The sequence below is a fragment of the Lolium perenne genome, chromosome 7, assembly GCF_019359855.2.
Source record: "Lolium perenne isolate Kyuss_39 chromosome 7, Kyuss_2.0, whole genome shotgun sequence".
Taxonomy (NCBI): domain Eukaryota; kingdom Viridiplantae; phylum Streptophyta; class Magnoliopsida; order Poales; family Poaceae; genus Lolium; species Lolium perenne.
In genome coordinates this window covers 10,827,779-10,848,973 of record NC_067250.2, presented here as the reverse complement: position 1 = coordinate 10,848,973, position 21,195 = coordinate 10,827,779, and the positions used below count along the sequence as shown (strand labels likewise).

Sequence of the window (21,195 nt, the reverse complement as noted above, 5' to 3'; positions counted from 1 at the left end):
GGGTGAAATAGTTTCGCCGGAGGGTCAGTCTGCGCTTTTCTTTCACTTTTGGGTTATTTTTTTGCAAATCGCCTTTGATTTTTTGGTGGATTCTTCCCTTCAATCTTTTGGTGGATTTTCCTTGTTTCCTCTAGTATGGTTGTATGATTCGTTGGAATCCTTGATGTGGATAGAAATTGACATGGAGACTTGAGGGGATCTAGATTAACAAACGGGTATGATGGATATGCAAAGGCAACATCATATTCTCCAATTTGGTTTGATGTATGTGCCAAATTTCTGAAGCTTTTCTGTCTATATTGAACATGATCGGTGCAGTTGAAGGGCAGTTCTGTCTATTCGTATGCCCGCGGAAGCCAAAGGGGATATCAGCAACAACACAGCTGAACTGGGGGTGTTAGAAGGGAGCCAAACAAAGAAGGAAAATGATGCTATTCCCCCGGGGGATGAACGCCCCGCAGCCTCCTCCTTCCGCTTGTGACGCGTGTCCATGGGACCCACCACGTTCTCTATTCTCTTTCTTTCCTGGCCACTCATTTCTTTCCTTATCTTCTACTGTTCCCCATCCTCTCACCTTTTTCGCCGGGCCGGAGAGGCGGAGACGAGACCAGAGACCAGGACATTGCTGCTGAAGTCGAGGCGAAGCCCCACCGGGGTGCCCTCCGCGCCGTCGTCCTGGACGCCACCATGGGGTGCACTCGCAGGGCCCCGCCCGAAGCTCGCCCGCCTTGCCGCCGGGAGCTCGCCTGCCTCGACCTGGAACGAGGCGGGGCCAGAGACGGGACCAGGACGTTGCTGCTGAAGTCGAGGCGAAGCTCCGCCGGGGTGCCCTCCGCGTCGTCGTCCTGGACGCCGCCATGGGGTGCACTCGCAGGGCCCCGCCCGGAGCTCGCCCGCCTTGCCGCCGGGAGCTCGCCTCCCTCGACCTGGAACGAGGCGAGGCCACAGACGGGACCAGGACGTTGCTGCCGAGGTCGAGGCCAAGCTCAGCCTGGGCGCCGTCATGTTGTACACTCGCGGGGCTCCGCCTAGGCGTCGCACCCGTGGCGTGCACGCGCTCGTCCCCGGGCATGAGGTTGTCGCGGAGGAGAAGGTGGGTGCTGCCAATGGCTTTCGGGATGGGGCCTAGGGGCAGAGCAATGTTTTGGGCAGTGCTGCAAAAGGCAGGGACAAATGCCATGATGGGTGGATGGCGATGCTACCATGGCAGTAGAGATGGGATGATTGTGCTACATATTTTCTTTTTCTTTTTCGCTACACATTTATTTTTGTGTTGCTACCTCCGTTCTGCAATGTTGCTACAAAAGTATAAGTTCTTTGCTACGAGGTCTCCGTTGATTTCTCCGATGAGGTCTCGGTTCTGTGCATTTGCAACACAGCAATATTGTTTGCTTCAAATTTTCTGTTGTTTTGCTACAATTGCACAATATATTTGCTACGCGGTCTCCGTCGAGATCTCCGGTGAGGGTCTCCGGCAAGGTATCCGTGAGGTTCTCCGACGATGGCTTCGCCGATGTCGGTTTTGCTACAATTTATTTTGCGGTTTTGCTACATCTGCGTAATATGTTTGCTACGTGGTCTCCGGCGAGGTCTCCGGCGAGCCCAGCCTTTTTTTCTGAACGAACCGTTTTTTGCTTCAGTCATTTGCTGCCGGGGGTGATTTTTTGCTGCCGGGAGATGTTTTTTTGCTACATGCAAATTTAACCGTCAAAATGGTTGATCCGACGGCTGGGGACCCGGGGGCTGGGGAATCAGATCCCCCGGGGGACGCCCAGCAGTTTCCAACAAAGAAGGGCAGTTTTTGTGTGTCGTAGTGAAGAATTGTGGCACAACCGCCATCTGGCATTAGTGAATAACAAAATCAAACGTTAGTTTCATCATTCATTCATCTCATCTCATTCGAAAGAAAATGCATTCATCTTCTCTCCTCGATGAAAGAAAAAACCATTCAATATATAGCTCTGTACAAATTACAAGTTCTCCTCGTTACTAAGCAACAAAAAGCAGAGGAAGTAGTTCAACAAAATTAGCCCAGCGCGCGAGGCGTTTACAAATCGCAGCTCAGCAGGAAACTATGGTCTCGAAGCAGTTGACGCCGTCAAACTCCGGCGCGAACCGCGGCACCCGCACCTCAGGCTTCTTCTCCGGCCGCGAGCCCTGCTCGACTTTCTGCTCCTGCTGCTTCGCGCCGCCGCTCCGCCAGGACAGGCGCGTGGCGTACCCGGCCCCGGAGATTTCCGCCGGCGACGAGCTCATGATCGAGAAGGCCAGGATCTTGTCCATGGCGACAATCAGAAGGCCAGTAAGAACCTTGGCGTCCGCGGCTAGGGACGATTCTTCTTGTCTCCTTGGTATGTGACTGGGAGTCAACTGGGTGTGGGTATGGCGTTCTGAATTCTGATGGATGGCTTTTCCATGGTGCTGCTCGTGCTGGGTATATATACCCGGCAGGAGTGCGGAGGAAAGTGGGGAATCGGAAAAGGAAGCTGAGCTTGAGGGACGCGGCACCGGGGGACGGCGACTCCGACTTGCACACGGCGAGGTTGCGTGGTGAGACCGGACACGACACGGTCCCGGAAGTGCCGCGCCGCCGGGTCAGTCAAGATCGTTCCAAGAAGATTAAAAGAAAATGGATCGGATATGCTGCTGCTGCTGCGTCGGCTGGCGATGAGAATTGTTTACGGGGAGGAGGAACTGGGATGTGGCCAGCAGAGGTGACACTTGGAGGTGTTTGTTCGGCATGATATGGTTCGGCCGGCGATGTGACTTGCCGTCTGCGGCAAGGTGGCGCCAGTGGCCCAGAGACAGCACGCAACAGTCATCGTACTGCTGCTCTAAACATATGAAGTCGGCACCGGCACTGGCATGTGCGTGACTGCCGCCGGTGCGCACCGGATGAGGTGACCTTTCTCATCCAGAGGCGGGCGGCGAGCGACGTTCGAATTGCCCGTACAGCCGTGGGAGGAGTCGTTGTGGCACACGGTCAACTAACGACCCTCCTCCGCTTCCCGTCGCCGCTGTTGACCAGGGCGGCGCCTCCTCCGCTTTGCACACACGCTAGGGGCACCGGCCGACTCCGCCGGTGGACGACGACACATACGCACTCACACATATTCGTGCTTATCTATCTGCCCCAACCAGTGCTTGCTTGCTGTGATGTGCATCTCTTTTGGACGGAGAAGAATGGTCACGTCTCTGCCTTTGTCTAGAACCCAAGTTCGTTAAGAATGTTCAGATGAGGGCGCATACGCAGTATCTCAAACAACTTTAGTGTCCTTTCTGCATGTGCCTAATTACTTTAACTAACGATTTTGTACCACGAAGTATATATTATACATTTTATATTGAGATGTGAAATTATGCACGTCCATATCGGCCTACGCGACTTCACGGCGCAAAGTTTCATAGTTTGTTAACACCATGAGACATGTCGGTATCTCATTTTTATAATATAAACAGCGGTGGAGAAGGTCTTGGTGGCTGAGATTGGGGAACCGGTAATGACGGATAGGGTCTTGGAGGCGACGGAGGCTTTTGCTTCACAAGCTAGTGTTCGGATTTTCCTTGCAAGGCTTTCTCGCTCACTCTAGGCATGGTACCTGTGAGTCTGGTGTGTGATAACTTTCAAGATTTATAGCGCCAAGTGGGGGTGGCAGCATTACAAGTTTTCATTTTTGGTAGTGCTCCTCAAGTGTCGAGTCATGAATTTTAGGGTAAAAAGTTCAGGTCTGATCTTCATTGACTGTGTCTTACAATGGTCTTGCTGAAGGCACGCCCGTACGGCAAGCAAGTGCAGAATGTGCGGTTGCACAGGGCCTCACATGATTAGGGGCCTCCAAAATTTCTGCTAAGTATCTAGTACTCCTTTTTACAACAAGAATGTGTAAATTGACAAGAGTATGTAGTAGCATTAATCAACAAGAATGTGTAAATTGACTCCTTTTTACAACGTTAAATAGCAGTGCTCTCATCCTATCATAGCAGTACTACTTGCTCTCCTGGGAAACCCAACCAGCCAATTAATTGCCCAAGCTTACCCCAACTCATCCCTCTTTGCAAGTGGTGAGGCTTCTGATTAGTTCTTGCACTCAAGATCGAACTACAAATAGATACTACAAGTAGTTACCGGTATCTGGCCCGACATACACGGACCAAAGTGTCTGTTTTGGTCATGATGGATAAAATTTGGAAAACCTCTAGTTTAGAGGGAGGGCCGAAATTGGCCGCTGCGTCCGCACCGACGCATTTGCGATCTAAATTTGGACACGAAATACATCGACGCGGATAACAAACTATTGATCTTGGGATCTCATATTTTATCTTCAAACAGAGGTACTCCTTATGTATTGAAGAAAATGTTATGGGCTCACCCTAGATGAAATTTCAATGAAATATCAAAATTTTAGCCATTTATTCAAATAATTGTGTTTGGGTCAAATTATTTCAGATAACAATAGTACACACAGGTTCAAATATTTTCACTTAATTAAGATATATTTGGTTAGATTCAATAAAATTCATATAAAATTGTGAAAGTCTGCCCTTGTAAACCAAATTCACCGAAATTCAGTGATTTAGGCTATGACTTAAATATTTCTACTATGCAAGGCTGAATTGTAGATTTTGCACGGGGCCTCCAAATTCCTAGGTACGGCCCTGGCTGAAGGAGTTGTTTTCAAAGCATAGAATTTTCCAAGATGAAACCCTAAGATCTTGTATCGAGCGACGGCGACGCTTGTGCACTATTGTCATCTTAGAGGCGTCGCATTTGGAGACCTTTTTGTATTCCAGATGATGTCTTTGGTGGTGGTTTGTGTGTTGCTACTAAGAAGTGGCGGGGTCTTTCTTTTTTTATTTTCGTTTCCGTGTTGTGCGCATTCCCGAAGTCTTTTTTCACTGGTGAAGAGGACGGGTGTAATGGATATCTTCGTGATATTATTTCTTTTTTCTAAAAAAAATAAACTCTATTCATCCCACCTGTTACTTGAAAGTCTTAGTTGCAATCCATTTTATATACTACGTGAACTATCACTTCCAAGTTGCAACTCACCAACTAGCACACGTCATGATGCAAAGAGGATAGGGAGGGTGGTGTTGGCTATGGTTTCAGAAGGGGTAGGTTTTTAGAGGTGAATTGGATCGATAAAGATACTGAGATATCGAGGGCCAATGTTTCCTTTCTATCCAAAGCTTGGTAATTAATATCGACACCAACACCAGTGATTTGTTTCTGCAACTCTGACAACTATTGCTAATGTTTTCAATCAAGGGAATATATATTAATATGAAAGTTATAAATTGCACCCACCGTTTCAACTAACATAATGTCAAGAACTGCTCCACGGCCGCAGCCAGATTTCGCCAGTGATGCAAATCAGTAAGCCGCCACAATCAGCGAGGCCGCCGATCCAAGCGACTGCTGCCTGGGTTATGAGCCCAATGTGACATTGTTCGTGCTCTTTGCTTGTAGCTACTTTCTAAGCAATTTAGGAACCAATGCGGCTGACAAAGTACAGTTTGCTGAACTAAACATGTGGGCAAGTTATTTACTGCCTTTTCTTTTTTACATGTAACTCTATGTAGTCCTGCAGATATACTTGGTGTCATGATTTACAATAGTATATATGTTCCCCTTTTCGTAGTTTACAAACCCATCTTAAGCTGGTACAGAAAATGGATAGCCCTCATTTTCCAAATATTATGTTGCTTATTTAATTGAATTTTTATGTGAATTATGCCTACTGTACATGAATTATTCAAGAGAGACCCAGCAGCGCGCGGGGATTCTGCTAGTAGAGTTATATATATAGGGAAATCACTATTTGCACAAAGTGAAGCAGGTTAGTCAATTATTTATTTGATTCAATTTTCCTGCAGATAATATTAACTTGCACTTTCGTCTGTAAATAATTCTTTCCATTTGACCTCGTCTTTGTTTTCGGCTCCATAAGATTTTCATAAGGTCAAACAATATTAACTTTAACTAAGTTTTTGGGAACATTATCTACATCTACCATACCAAATGTATACCATATGAAGATATACATCCTAAGGATTCTAATGATACTGATTTGGTATTCTAGATGTTAATAGTTTTTCGTACATACTTTATCAAACTTTATGTCATTTGACATTTAAAAAAATTATACTCACTACATTTTGCCAAGGAAGGAGTATGTTTTTTCTTCAATGGTCCAAATGTATTTTGTAAATTTTTAGTCTCATTCTAGGGTCGTCTTGATTGTGTTTCTTCAAAAGGTCAGGGGTATTGTCGATAAAAGTAAGGTCCATTAAACTTACACTGAAACGGGAATGAACAACCTGAATTTACGATCCAAACAAAAGTTACTCAAATTCCTGCAGAAAACCAATTTTAAACTTGGGAGCATATGCTCTTAGTACGCGAGAAAACATTGCAAAATGTGAAAAAAGAAAATCTGAACAGCAATTTGGCACGTATATGTCGATATTATATGTATGCACGTCAATTTTCGTGGAAAAATAACATTTTTATGTCCTATATGGAAAAGAAAAAAAAAAGATTGTGAAAAGCTTTTTTTTAAGCAACATAATTTATCTTTTTTGCACACGACATAAAAAATGTCAATTTTCCGTGAAACGACTTTACGAGCACATATAACATTGAGATATATGCGTCGATTTTTTGTTCATATTTTTTTAACATTTTGAACTATGTTTAGATATTATTTCAAAAACCGGGAGCTTATGCTCGCGGGTGAAAAAACGCCTCGTCCAAATTCCTGGGGCTATGATAGGAATATTCAGGTTATTGTAATACAAATATTTACACGTTTCTAACCTTGCAACTATTATTGTTGGGATCATAATTGACAAAAGCGAAGCTGATTTTTGTGTGACGTAGCAATAATGCTGCTCGGCGCGCAGCATAAACACAATCTCCATCTGGCATTAGTGGATAATAATACCAAACGTTAGTTTGATCATTCATTGGATCTCAGTCGCAAAAAAATGCATTCATCTTCTCTCCTTGAGGGAAAAAAAAATAAACATATAACTCATCCCATCTCTAGTTAATTCAAATTTAGTAAAAAATTGTATAAAATCCGAATCAGTTAAGATGGATCAGGGAGCTCTGTACAGATATTACAAGTTCTGCTCGTTGCTAAGCAACAGAAAGTAGAGCAAGAAGTCCAAAATTCTCAAGAAGGCCGCCAGCGAGGAGCCGGCAAGTCACAAAACTCAAAAGGGAACTATGGACTCGAAGCAGTCGATGCCGTCAAACTCTGGCGCGAACCGCGGCGCCCGCGCCACAGGCTTCTTCTCCGGCGGCGAGCTCTGCTCGACTTTTTCCTCCTGCTGCTGCTGGTGCTGCTTCGCGCCGCCGCTCCGCCAGGACAGCCGCGTGGCGTACCCTGCCCCGGAGATCTCTGCCGGCGACGAGCTCATGATCGAGAAAGCAAGGATCTTGTCCATGGCCACAACCTTAATTTGTGTCGGCGGCTAGCGATGATTTTGCTCGTTTCCTTGCCTGTCAGTCAACTGGCTGTGGGTGTGCTGCTCGGATGGATGGCTTTTCCATGGTGCTGCTCGTGCTGGGTATATATATATACCCGGAGTTGGGAGAAAGGGACGCGGCAACGGTGGACGGCGACTCCGACTTGTACACGGCGAGGTGGCGTGGTGCGACCAAGCACGACACGGTCCGGCAAGTGCCGCGCCGCCGGGTCAGTCAAGATCGCTCCAACAAAAGGATAAAGGATAGTGGATAGGTTGCTGCTGCGTCGGCGTAGTATTGTTTACGGGGAGGAAATGGGATGCGGCCAGCAGAGGAGACACTTGGAGGTGCCGTGTCGGGCATGGGCGGGTGCAGGGGGAAGTTTGGTCGGCGCCGCGCTCGGCATGGAGCACCAGCAGGTCGGCCAATTTGGTTCGGCCGGCGATGTGCCGTCTGCGGCAAGGTGCATCTGGGTTCGGCGGGCAGGTGGCCGAGGTGGGTTCCGTGGGACGCAACAGTCACGATACTGCTCTAAACTGGAGTCGGCACCGGCATGTGGCTGACTGCCGCCGGTGCGCACCTAACCCACCGGATGAGGTGATCTCATCCAGAGGCAGAGCTGATGTCGGTCGCGGCGAGCGGCCTTCGAGTTGCCCGTACAGCCGTGGGAGGAGTCGTTGTGGACACGGTCAAACTAGCCAACGACCCAAACGTCCAGTTTCTAATGACATCTCCAACGGGGCGACGCAAACGGACGCTGAAGGATCGTTTGCGTCCGTTGGACCGAAAAATGCGTCTGGTACCACCTTCAGTGGGGCGACACAAAGCTGGCTCAAATATGCGTCTCGGATGCGTCTCTGCGGACGATGCGTGGACGCGCAAAGTGTCCGCTCGTGTCTGACGCATGTTTCGTCTGGCCTGCCTGGCAGTGACCCATCGTCGCGTCTTCTCAGCGGCGCCAGTACTGGCGCCGAGGTGTCGCTTCGGTAGTCTACGACCGCATAAATGGTGATGCCTCGCGTGGCGCGCGGCCGTCGCCTACCTCTGCGCACGAAGTAATGGCGATGCCACGCGTGCCGCGGCCGTCACCCTGCCTCCAACCTATATAAACAGGGGCGCGGGCATCTCATCTCCTCCCCACTAAACTCTAGCCGCCGCACAACCTCCACCGTAGCGCCGCTGCCGCTCAGCCTCCACCGGAGCCAGCGTGAGCAACGCCGGCCACGGGCAGGCTGCCGCGCCTCCACCTCCACCTCCACCTCTCACTCCACCTCCCCCGGCCTCGAGCTCCGACGAGGAGTTCGACGACGATGGCAGCACCAACGACCTCCTTGACCCGGTCAGGGACGCCAAGGCCCTGGCTCTCACGGAGGAGGAAGCAGAGGAGGAGCGGGCAGCCCATGCGACGTTCGACGCAGAGATGGAACGGCGCAGGGTGGCGCCGCCGCAGCCGCAGAGGACGCCGACTCCGACATCTCATGGTCTTTCGATGACCCTGATGCGCCTACCCTGGAGGAGAAGGCGGCGGAGCAGAGGGCGTTAGTCGAGTCATTCGAGACGCTCAAGGACGACGCCGCCAACGCGAGGTTGCGGCAGTGCCTGCTAGAGGATGCGGCGGCGCACCGAGCCCTAGCGGCCGCACGGGAGGCGATGGAGATGCAGACGAGGGAGTGACGCAAAGACAGGGCCGGCCCGTTAGGCAGCAAGTAGTCTACGCTTCTAGAACTACTTTGTATAGTTTAAATGTACTACTTTCTATGATTTTTTTCTAAATATGTTGCAAATCTAAAAATGGGTCGCTGATACGTCTCCGACGTATCGATAATTTCTTATGTTCCATGCCACATTATTGATGTTATCTACATGTTTTATGCACACTTTATGTCATATTCGTGCATTTTCTGGAACTAACCTATTAACAAGATGCCGAAGTGCCAGTTCCCGTTTTCTGCTGTTTTTGGTTTCAGAAATCCTAGTAACGAAATATTCTCGGAATCGGACGAAATCAACGCCAAAGATCTTAGAATCCCCGGAAGCATCCAGAACACACCAGAGAGGTCAGAGGGGGGCCACAGGCCCACCAAACTACAGGCTGGCGCAGCCAGAGGGGGGGCCGCGCCGCCCTATAGTTTGGCCCCCCCTGTCAGCCCTCCTGCGCCGCCTCTTCGCCTATATAAAGCCCCTGGATCAGAAACCCTGATGCGTTGGACGAAACCCACAGAAACCTTCCAGAGCCGCCGCCATCGCGAGGCCAAGATCTGGGGGACAGGAGTCTCTGTTCCGGCACGCTGCCGGAGCGGGGAAGTGCCCCCGGAAGGCTTCTCCATCAACACCGCTGCCATCTCCACCGCCATCTTCATCACCGCTGCTACTCCCATGAGGAGGGAGTAGTTTTCCATCGAGGCTCGGGGCTGTACCGGTAGCTATGTGGTTAATCTCTCTCCATGTACTTCAATACAATGATCTCATGAGCTGCTTTACATGATTGAGATTCATATGAGTTTTGTATCACAATTCATCTATGTGCTACTCTAGTGATGTTATTAAAGTAGTTCTATTCCTCCTGCACGTGTGTAAAGGTGACTAGTGTGTGCACCGTGTGGTTCTTGTCGTAGGCTATGATCATGATCTCTTGTAGATTGTGGAGTTAATTATTATTATGATGGTATTGATGTGATCTATCTGGTTATGTTGATCTATCTTACACTATAAGGTTACTTAAATATGAACAAATTGTGGAGCTTGTTAACTCCGGCATTGAGGGTTCGTGTAATCCTACGCAATGCGTTCATCATCCAACAAGAGTGTAGAGTATGCATTTATCTATTCTGTTATGTGATCAATGTTGAGAGTGTCCACTAGTGAAAGTATAATCCCTAGGCCTTGTTCCTAAATACTGCTGAGTTACTACTGCTTGTTTATCGTTTCTTTGCGTTACTACTGCTGCAATACTACCACCATCAACTACACGCCAGCAAGCTATTTTCTGGCATCGTTGCTACTGCTCATACTTATTCATACCACCTGTATTTTACTATCTCTTCGCCGAACTAGTGCACCTATTAGGTGTGTTGGGGACACAAGAGACTTCTTGCTTTGTGGTTGCAGGGTTGCATAAGAGGGATATCTTTGACCTCTTCCTCCCTGAGTTCGATAAACCTTGGGTGATCCACTTAAGGGAAAACTTGCTGCTGTTCTACAAACCTCTGCTCTTGGAGGCCCAACACTGTCTACAGGAAAGGAGGGGGAACGTAGACATCAAGCTATTTTCTGGCACCGTTGCCGGGGAGGAAAGGTAAAAGGCACTCATACTTCGGTTCCAGGTTAAGTACTTTTCTGGCGCCATTGTGTTTGTGCTCGAAGCTATTTCCTTTAGATCCTGCAATTGCAACTTTTTGTTTCTTGTTTACACTAGTTAGGCATAATGGAAAACATCTGTGAGCTCTTTGTACTATTTCCTGAGTCAAGACATGAATGGTTTAATGCGAAAATTAAAAAACCCATGGAACATGTTAGCATGAATACTTTGAACACCATTGTTGCTAATGATATGGAAAATTCTAAGCTTGGGGAAGCTGGTTTTGATGAGCATGATCTTTTTAGTCCACCAAGCATTGAGGAGAAAATTTTCTTTGATGATACTTTGCCTCCTATTTATGATGATTATAATGATAGTGGTCTTTTGGTGCCACCTACTATGGAGAGTAAATTTTGTTGTGATTATACTATGCCTCCTACACTTGATGAGAATAATAATGATAGCTACTTTGTTGAATTTGCTCCCACTACAACTAATAAAATTGATTATGCCTATGTGGAGAGTAATAATTTTATGCATGAGACTCATGATAAGAATGCTTTATGTGATAGTTATATTGTTGAGTTTGCTAATGTTGCTACTGAAAGTTATTATGAGAGAGGAAAATATGGTTGTAGAAATTTTCATGTTACTAAAATACCTCTCTATGTGCTGAAATTTTTGAAGCTACACTTGTTTTATCTTCCTGTGCTTGTTACTTTGCTCTTCATGAACTTGTTTATTTACAAGATTCCTTTGCATAGGAAGCATGTTAGACTTAAATGTGTTTTGAATTTGCCTCTTGATGCTCTCTTTTGCTTTAAATACTATTTCTTGCGAGTGCATCATTAAAACTGCTGAGCCCATCTTAATGGCTATAAAGAAAAGAACTTCTTGGGAGATAACCCATGTGTTATTTTGCTACAGTAATTTGTTTTATATTTGTGTCTTGGAAGTTGTTTACTACTGTAACAACCTCTCCTTATCTTAGTTTTGTGTTTTGTTGTGCCAAGTAAAGCCGTTGATAGAAAAGTAAGTACTAGATTTGGATTACTGCGCAGTTCCAGATTTCTTTGCTGTCACGAATCTGGGTCCACCTCCCTGTAGGTAGCTCAGAAAATTAAGCCAATTTACGTGCATGATCCTCAGATATGTACGCAACTTTCATTCAATTTGAGTATTTTCATTTGAGCAAGTCTGGTACCATTTTAAAATTCGTCAATACGAACTGTTCTGTTTTGACAGATTCTGCCTTTTATTTCGCATTGCCTCTTTTGCTATGTTGGATGAATTTCTTTGATCCATTAATGTCCAGTAGCATTATGCAATGTCCAGAAGTGTTAAGAATGATTGTGTCACCTCTGAATATGTTAATTTTTATTGTGCACTAACCCTCTAATGAGTTGTTTCGAGTTTGGTGTGGAGGAAGTTTTCAAGGATCAAGAGAGGAGTATGATGCAACATGATCAAGGAGAGTGAAAGCTCTAAGCTTGGGGATGCCCCGGTGGTTCACCCCTGCATATATCAAGAAGACTCAAGCGTCTAAGCTTGGGGATGCCCAAGGCATCTCCTTCTTCATCGACAAATTATCAGGTTCCTTCTCTTGAAACTATATTTTTATTCGGTCACATCTTATGTGCTTTACTTGGAGCGTCTGTATGCTTTTGTTTTTGTTTGTGTTTGAATAAATGCTTGTGTGGGAGAGAGACACGCTCCGCTGGTTCGTATGAACACATGTGTTCTTAGCTCATAATATTCATGGCGAAGTTCTTCGTTAAATTGTTATATGGTTGGAATTGGAAAATGATACATGTAGTAATTGCTATAAATGTCTTGGGTAATGTGATACTTGGCAATTGTTGTGCTCATGTTTAAGCTCTTGCATCATATGCTTTGCACCTATTAATGAAGAAATACATAGAGCATGCTAAAATTTGGTTTGCATATTTGGTTTCTCTAAGGTCTAGATAATTTCTAGTATTGAGTTTGAACAACAAGGAAGACGGTGTAGAGTCTTATAATGTTTTCAATATGTCTTTTATGTGAGTTTTGCTGCACCGGTTCATCCTTGTGTTTGTTTCAAATAAACCTTGCTAGCCTAAACCTTGTATCGAGAGGGAATACTTCTCATGCATCCAAAATCCTTGAGCCAACCACTATGCCATTTGTGTCCACCATACCTACCTACTACATGGTATTTTCCGCCATTCCAAAGTAAATTGCTTGAGTGCTACCTTTAAAATTCCATCATTTACCTTTGCAATATATAGCTCATGGGACAAATAGCTTAAAAACTATTGTGGTATTGAATATGTAATTATGCACTTTATCTCTTATTAAGTTGCTTGTTGTGCGATAACCATGTTCACTGGGGACGCCATCAACTACTCTTTGTTGAATTTCATGTGAGTTGCTATGCATGTTCGTCTTGTCTGAAGTAAGAGCGATCTACCACCTTATGGTTAAGCATGCATATTGTTAGAGAAGAACATTGGGCCGCTAACTAAAGCCATGATCCATGGTGGAAGTTTCAGTCTTGGACATATATCCTCAATCTCAAATGAGAAAATTATTAATTGTTGTTACATGCTTATGCATAAAAGAGGAGTCCATTATCTGTTGTCTATGTTGTCCCGGTATGGATGTCTAAGTTGAGAATAATCAATAGCGAGAAATCCAATGCGAGCTTTCTCCTTAGACCTTTGTACAGGCGGCATAGAGGTACCCCTTTGTGACACTTGGTTAAAACATGTGCATTGTGATGATCTGGTAGTCCAAGCTAATTAGGACAAGGTGCGGACACTATTAGTATACTATGCATGAGGCTTGCAACTTGTAAGATATAATTTACATGATACATATGCTTTATTACTACCGTTGACAAAATTGTTTCATGTTTTCAAAATAAAAGCTCTAGCACAAATATAGCAATCGATGCTTTCCTCTTTGAAGGACCATTCTTTTACTTTTATTGTTGAGTCAGTTCACCTATTTTTCTCCACTTCAAGAAGCAAACACTTGTGTGAACTGTGCATTGATTCCTACATATTTGCATATTGCATTTGTTATATTGCTTTGCATTGACAACTATCCATGAGATATACATGTTACAAGTTGAAAGCAACCGCTGAAACTTAATCTTCTTTTGTGTTGCTTCAATGCCTTTACTTTGAATTATTGCTTTATGAGTTAACTCTTATGCAAGACTTATTGATGCTTGTGTTGAAGTGCTATTCATGAAAAGTCTTTGCTTTATGATTCAGTTGTTTACTCATGTCATTACCATTGTTTTGATCGTTGCATTCACTACATATGCTTTACAAATAGTATGATCAAGTTTATGATGGCATGTCACTCTGCAAATTATCGTGTTACTGCTTTTACCGCTCGGGACGAGCAGAACTAAGCTTGGGGATGCTGATACGTCTCCGACGTATCGATAATTTCTTATGTTCCATGCCACATTATTGATGTTATCTACATGTTTTATGCACACTTTATGTCATATTCGTGCATTTTCTGGAACTAACCTATTAACAAGATGCCGAAGTGCCGGTTCTGTTCTGCTGTTTTTGGTTTCAGAAATCCTAGTAACGAAATATTCTCGGAATCGGACGAAATCAACGCCAAAGATCTTAGAATCCCCGGAAGCATCCAGAACACACCAGAGAGGTCAGAGGGGGGCCACAGGCCCACCAAACTACAGGCTGGCGCGGCCGAGGGGGCCGCGCCGCCTATAGTTTGGCCCCCCGTCGCCCCTCCCGCGCCGCCTCTTCGCCTATATAAAGCCCCTGGATCGAAACCCCGATGCGTTGGACGAAACCCACGTAAACCTTCCGAGCCGCCGCCATCGCGAGGCCAAGATCTGGGGGACAGGAGTCTCTGTTCCGGCACGCTGCCGGAGCGGGGAAGTGCCCCCGGAAGGCTTCTCCATCGACACCGCTGCCATCTCCACCGCCATCTTCATCACCGCTGCTACTCCCATGAGGAGGGAGTAGTTTTCCATCGAGGCTCGGGGCTGTACCGGTAGCTATGTGGTTAATCTCTCTCCATGTACTTCAATACAATGATCTCATGAGTTGCTTTACATGATTGAGATTCATATGAGTTTTGTATCACAATTCATCTATGTGCTACTCTAGTGATGTTATTAAAGTAGTTCTATTCCTCCTGCACGTGTGTAAAGGTGACTAGTGTGTGCACCGTGTGGTTCTTGTCGTAGGCTATGATCATGATCTCTTGTAGATTGTGGAGTTAATTATTATTATGATGGTATTGATGTGATCACTACTAGGAAAAGGCTTATAGCCGCACTTCTTACCGCCGGCGAGTATGATTTAAAGATGCCGACGGTAAGGCCTTTTAGGACCGCCTCGCATTACCGCCGGCGAGTTTAAACAGGGTTGCCGGGGGTAGGACACTTACCGCCGGCGAAATGGAATCGAAAATGCCGGCGGTAAGGTGGGCCGAGACCACCTGGACGGGTCTCCAATTACCGCCGGCGATTTGGACTCGTAAATGCCGGGGATAATATAATTACTACTGGCGAGATGGATTTGCAAGTGCCGGGGGTAACTTACTCTATTGTGGGTCAATTTGGGCCAAAATTACCGCTGGCGTCCTCGTTTCATTTTCGCCGGCCGTCGAGAGGCCCCCGCGAGCGAGCGACCAACACGGTGCCGGCCCAACCCTCCCCACATCCCCATTCCTCCTCACGCTATCCCCTCCTCTCCCCCTCCCCACCAAGCGGTGCCGCCGCCACCTCGCGCAGCGGTGCGTCTCCGGCGATCTCGGGCCATGGCGATCTCGGGCCATGGCCACCCCCAGATGCCGGCCACGGCGACCGGCGGCGCGCGGGCGGAGGAGGCAGCAGCAGCAGCAGCCGCGCCCTCGGGGTCCTCCTCAGCGCCCTCCTCCTGCATGGGGACCAGGCCGGAGGAGCTCGCCGCGAGGCTGGCGGCCGGGGGCGGGGGCCCCGGCGTCGTCGCAGCCGGCGAGGGATTGGAGGGGGAGCAGGGGCGGGTGCTCGCGCTGCGCGAGATCAAGAACCAGATCATCGGGAACCGGACCAAGAAGCTCCTCTACCTCCGCCTCGGCGCCGTGCCGCGGTCGTCGCCGCGCTGGCCCAGCCCGCCGCGTCGCCGGCCGCGCTCGTGCAGGCGGCGGCCGCTGCAGGGAGCTTCGCGTGCGGCGTGGACGATGGCGCGCGCGCCGTGCTTGCTGCTGGCGCGGTGGGGCACCTCACGCGGCTCCTCGCCCACGCCGACGACAAGGTAGCCTCTTTCTGCTCCCGTTCACTAGTTTGTTGCTTGTTTCCCTCATCCCTTGCATGCCTGCTCGGTTTCGGGGCGCACAAAACTGTTTTGGGTAGAGAATTTTATTCTTGTCCTGGATTTGCGGCTCAATTGGGAAAATATCTCTTGTGTGGTGGACAAGAGCTGGTGGAATGAAACTAGAAGCCAACTACTGCTTGCTCCTTGTTATCGCTGCGTAAATTTGGGAGCAATTGTGCTTGTCCCGGAGCTGGTCCCGTAAATGTGGGTGGTTGATTTATTTCATGTTAGCTTGGATGAGACCGTTCTACCTGCTAGAGTGACAATAAACGCTTCTGCTATCCCACCAATTTTGGGCGAACTATTCCTCCTTCACGATAGTTGCTCGTCTGCCTGTAACCAGACTGGCATACTTAGTAGATTTAGTTCCTTTTATATGATTATAAAGCATCACTAAGTAGTTCTGAACAACATATGAGTTGCTTTATTCTTTCTAGTTGTATCTGTGTGGTGTCATGTTTAATTGTTGTTACTGAGGTGATTTATCTGGAGCTTATATGGTCTGAAGTGTGATTCAGCGGGACAACCTAGGCTCCCCATTTCTGATGGTACATTTCCTACTGGGCCGACTAAGGTTGTTTGGAGTAGAGAACATCCTTTTGCGTCCAGAACTAACTTTTATTGCAGTTGTTTTGCCGACTTCATGAGGATCTCTACTGATCTGTACATGTTTATGGCATTTTTTAGTTGTTTGTAATGATGATTTATTCATGTCTTTCAATTCCTCTCATGATACCCTATGATTCTTTTTGCTTGCTCTCTTAGGCTGCATACTACCTCAACGTGATGGATTGCTGGTCCTTAGCCATACTTCCTCGTCTACTTCCCTGAGCGCGCGCGTCTTCGAGATGAACAAAATCAAGGCGGCGGTGGCGGCTGGCTCCATGGTCAAGCTGGCGCTGGCGGGCGGCACGCTCTGGTTCGGCGCCTCGAAGACGCTCTACAACGTCGAGGGAGGCCACCGGGCCATCGTCTTCAACCGCTTCGAGGGGATCAAGGACAAGGTGACTAGTCCTCATACCTACCCGTACCTCCCCGATCTCCTGGTTGCTCCGCTCAGCCCAATTCGGTGGATCTCGCGGTGGTCTCATCTCCATTCCCTTGCAGGTCTACCCCGAGAGAACTTAGCGGCGCGACCAGGAGGCGACCTTGGCGTCACCGGTGGCAGCAGTGACAGCGCCTCCGAAACTCCATCGTCCCTCGCCCATTACAGAATCCTCTCGCCGGTAAGCTGCTCTTCCTCCCACCTCCCCTATTCCCCTCTCTAGGTTTAGGGTTCTTGCTCTGCATCTAGGAGATTGAGCCGGGCGGCAGTGATTAAACGTGCAGCGTGAATTGGGGACATGGGTGTGATGCTTGCCTGTGATGCAAATTGTAGATGCCCGCTTGTGGTCGATAGTGATTTGTAGATTGGTTCTGGGTGGGAGTTGTTCGTGTATGGGGCTTCTTGGGTGTCATGGAAATTGGAATGGCTCGAGTTCTTCGTGTACCTCTTCCCTGTATGTCTGTCTAGGGTTTTGTTGTAGTATATTTTTTCTTAACTTGAAAATTCTGCAGGTTTCAGAATCAAGACACCTCACACTACTAGGTATACCCCTTGTGAGGTAATTTTAAGTTTATGGGGTAAAAGTGAAACTAAAACTATGAAATCACGATGGATAAGGGGCTAAGCAAGGAGGTGAAACTATGTGTGGTGGCATGCATCAGACTGATATATTTGCAATGGACTGAGATTTTTCAGTTCAGATGTCATATTTGTTTTTGTGTATAGTTGATTGTCTTCTGAATATCTGATTAGAACATGAACTGCCATCAGAATAAGTTGTAGTTGATTGTCTTCTGATGTTGAATTGATTGACGTGAAATTGCCAATTCTTTGATGTTGAATTGATTGACGTGAAATTGCCAAGTTCCAGATAAAATCCGGGTTGTCCTGAGTCTTAGTGTATATATATTAAATTTAATGATTGTGTAGATAAAAGCTTGTTGTGATCAGCTGGACATTGTCCTAGTTCCTGTTATATTTCTGCTACATGTGTATTTTGATGGGCAAGAGGAATAGGGTGGCAGCTCTCATTTTTATTGTATTTCTTTAGCAGATACTAAATCAACCAATTAGTTATGATGTGCATGCCGTAGTGATTTTTGTGTTGTGTTTGTTGATTCAGGTCCTTGGTTAATGTACTGACCTGGGCATGGTCTCGTTTTGTTCAGGTCCAAGTGGGGTGCCATGGCTTCTGGTTTCCGGACGGCGAGAAACATGTGGTGAAGTTACACGGCTGTATCACCATTGCTGTAGAGATCTAGCCTAGTTGTTCATGTTTGGCGGTTTTTATGTTTTGAAGTGGCTGAGACCACAGTGGTCCTTGTTATTAGAGGTCATGTGCTAAGACTTGGATCCTAGTTTTTTTCTGTGCTATTCTTGAACATGTCTTGTGATCTGCTACTGAAGTTTGGTGGAATTTTGTGGATGTTGCACTACTAGAGGATTAACATCATCTCACTTGGCCATGGTAAACTGCACTGGATGCCAAACTCATTTTTTTGTAAAGTTGTTTCGCTGTTCCAAATGAACTGCATTCTGTGTATATACCGTGTATTCTGCATATTCTGTGTAATTCAAGCATATTTTTTTTTTTGCTCTTATTTGATATTACCGCCGGCGAATCAGCAGTGCTACCCCTGGCAAACACGTACTTGCCAGTGGTAGACCCAGTTACCCCTGGCAAATTGTAATGTGCTGGCGGTAAAAATTACCCCCGGCAAGTTGGCTAATGTGCCGGCGGTATTCTGGGTTACCCCTGGCGGTTTCGGAAGCGCCGGCGGTAGGCCATTACCACCGGCGAGGTTATCGCCGGCGAATACGAAAGTGCCGGCGGTAAGCATTTTCAGTGTAGTGGATCTATCTGGTTATGTTGATCTATCTTACACTATAAGGTTACTTAAATATGAACAAATTGTGGAGCTTGTTAACCCCGGCATTGAGGGTTCGTGTAATCCTACGCAATGCGTTCATCATCCAACAAGAGTGTAGAGTATGCATTTATCTATTCTGTTATGTGATCAATGTTGAGAGTGTCCACTAGTGAAAGTATAATCCCTAGGCCTTGTTCCTAAATACTGCTGAGTTACTACTGCTTGTTTACTGTTTTACTGCGTTACTACTGCTGCAATACTACCACCATCAACTACACGCCAGCAAGCTATTTTCTGGCATCGTTGCTACTGCTCATACTTATTCATACCACCTGTATTTTACTATCTCTTCGCCGAACTAGTGCACCTATTAGGTGTGTTGGGGACACAAGAGACTTCTTGCTTTGTGGTTGCAGGGTTGCATAAGAGGGATATCTTTGACCTCTTCCTCCCTGAGTTCGATAAACCTTGGGTGATCCACTTAAGGAAAAACTTGCTGCTGTTCTACAAACCTCTGCTCTTGGAGGCCCAACACTGTCTACAGGAAAGGAGGGGGAACGTAGACATCAGTCGCCCGAACACATCCAAACACAAACGGACGTTTGCGACCACTTTTAGGCTTCCGATATCCGTCGCCTCATTGAAAATGCTCTTACCGTTGTCGCCGCTCCGGAGGGGAGGACTAGCTAAGGAGGTTCAAGTCTCCGCGCTGTTGAGGGACTTGCTTGGTGTTCCGGGCTTCACAGCAGCGGTAAGAAAGTGGGGACGACAACACAGGTGAAGTGCAGAGTCCTACCTTTCAGGGTGAAATCCAAGGTCTGGCCTTAACTGGTTGTGACTGGCAATGACCTTGGTGGAGGCATTGTTTTAAGAGCGGGGAGTATCTTTAGGGTGAAAACCTAAGATCTTTGATCGGGCGACGACAGTGTCTGAGCATTGTTCCCTTATTGGAGGCGTCGTTTTTTTGGAGAGTCTGTAATTCAGGTGTTGTTATGGCGGTGGATTTATTGTTATTGTTAGGCCCGAGATACTGAGCGGGACTTTTGTTTCTTAGTTTTCTTTTTTCTTTGTTTGGCTGTGTGCATCCATAGTACCATTAGGGTGGTGCGTTGTTGCAGGCTGGGTGTAATTGGTATCTCTTGATATTATTAATATATTCCCTTTATGGAAAAAAAACCGCCGTCGCCGCTGTTGACCTGGGCGGCGCCTCCTCTGCTTTGCCCCCACGGAACGGAATTACGACCAGATGGACACGCTAGTGGACGACGACACATACGCACTGACGCATAGTCGTGCTTATCTGCCAGAACCAGTGTTTGCTGTGATGTGCGTCACTTTTCTACGGACATGAATGATTACGTGTCTTGCCTCTGTCTAACACCCGTTCGTCAAGATAATGCTTAGATGTTGACACGCAATGTCTCTTTGGCTATCCAACAACTTTTGCGTCATTTCTGCATGTGCCTAATTACCTTAACTAACGATTTTGTACGTACTACGCTAACATATTTTATATTGCGATGAAATTATTTGCAACATGCCTGCAGCTAAAGAAATCTCTGTTACACTTCACTTGTAACTGAAAAGTCTTTAAGAAAGACTGGAGGGTCACATGGTTAGCTTGAGTTGGTGGCTATCCGCAGTTTGGGTTCGAATCTCATCAGACGCGGATTTGTGGCTCATTTGGTCTCTTCTATATCTATAAGAATATGCATACTCTAGGTGCTAGTGCCCATGGATCTCGTTTTTTAACTCACCGACTAGGAGCCGAGAATATGGCTCTTGCTTAATCCGGCTTGCTATGGTCTGCCTATGGCCGCATCGACCGGTGAAAAGAGAGGCGCGGGGGGGGGGGGGGGGGGGGGGTTCACCTCTGGTTTCAGAAGGGGTATGTTTCCAGAGGTCAAGGTGAATTGGATCGGTAAAGATATTTAAATATTCAGGGTCAATGTTCCTTGTATGTCTGTTGCCTGCCAAAACCCACCGGCGAGCAGCGACGAGCAACACGAAGAGCCGGGAGGCTCCTAGAACTGCTGGTGGGTCTTGGTCCCTCGGGCGACGGCCCGCAAAGCTCCGGCACACGTCCTGGCTGGTGCGAGGGCGTGCCACCTAACCTATACCTGGTCAGGAAGGTGATGGATTGCTTCGATTAGTTTCCTGCATGGCAGACA

At 47.1% G+C, this 21,195-nt stretch overlaps 3 protein-coding genes across 3 annotated transcripts; 1 reads left to right on the top strand and 2 right to left on the bottom strand.

The window, feature by feature from the left end:
* Positions 1-1,932: 1,932 nt before the first annotated feature.
* On the bottom strand, positions 1,933-2,646 carry LOC127311445 (uncharacterized). The gene has a single exon (XM_051341873.2). It carries the CDS (start codon positions 2,281-2,283, stop codon positions 2,062-2,064), a length of 222 nt encoding a protein of 73 aa, XP_051197833.1. The 5' UTR covers positions 2,284-2,646; the 3' UTR covers positions 1,933-2,061.
* Positions 2,647-6,938: 4,292 nt separating this feature from the next.
* On the bottom strand, positions 6,939-7,559 carry LOC127311446 (uncharacterized). The gene has a single exon (XM_051341874.2). The coding sequence runs from the start codon at positions 7,453-7,455 to the stop codon at positions 7,222-7,224; it is 234 nt and encodes a 77-aa protein (XP_051197834.1). The 5' UTR covers positions 7,456-7,559; the 3' UTR covers positions 6,939-7,221.
* A 7,911-nt stretch (positions 7,560-15,470) lies between these two features.
* Positions 15,471-18,554, top strand: LOC127311447 (uncharacterized). The gene is made up of 4 exons (XM_051341875.2): positions 15,471-16,048; positions 16,874-17,112; positions 17,216-17,334; positions 18,323-18,554. Exons 1-2 carry the CDS (start codon positions 15,573-15,575, stop codon positions 16,893-16,895), a joined length of 498 nt encoding a protein of 165 aa, XP_051197835.2. The 5' UTR covers positions 15,471-15,572; the 3' UTR covers positions 16,896-17,112; positions 17,216-17,334; positions 18,323-18,554.
* Positions 18,555-21,195: the final 2,641 nt, after the last annotated feature.

Excerpts from the sequence above, each read along its gene's own strand:
- LOC127311445 (XM_051341873.2), bottom strand. The coding sequence starts at position 2,283 with ATGGACAAGATCCTGGCCTTCTCGATCATGAGCTCGTCGCCGGCGGAA.
- LOC127311446 (XM_051341874.2), bottom strand. The coding sequence starts at position 7,455 with ATGGACAAGATCCTTGCTTTCTCGATCATGAGCTCGTCGCCGGCAGAG.
- LOC127311447 (XM_051341875.2), top strand. The coding sequence starts at position 15,573 with ATGGCGATCTCGGGCCATGGCCACCCCCAGATGCCGGCCACGGCGACC. Across the intron at positions 16,049-16,873 it reads TCGCCCACGCCGACGACAAG|GCTGCATACTACCTCAACGT; the intron begins GTAGCCTCTTTC and ends TTGCTCTCTTAG.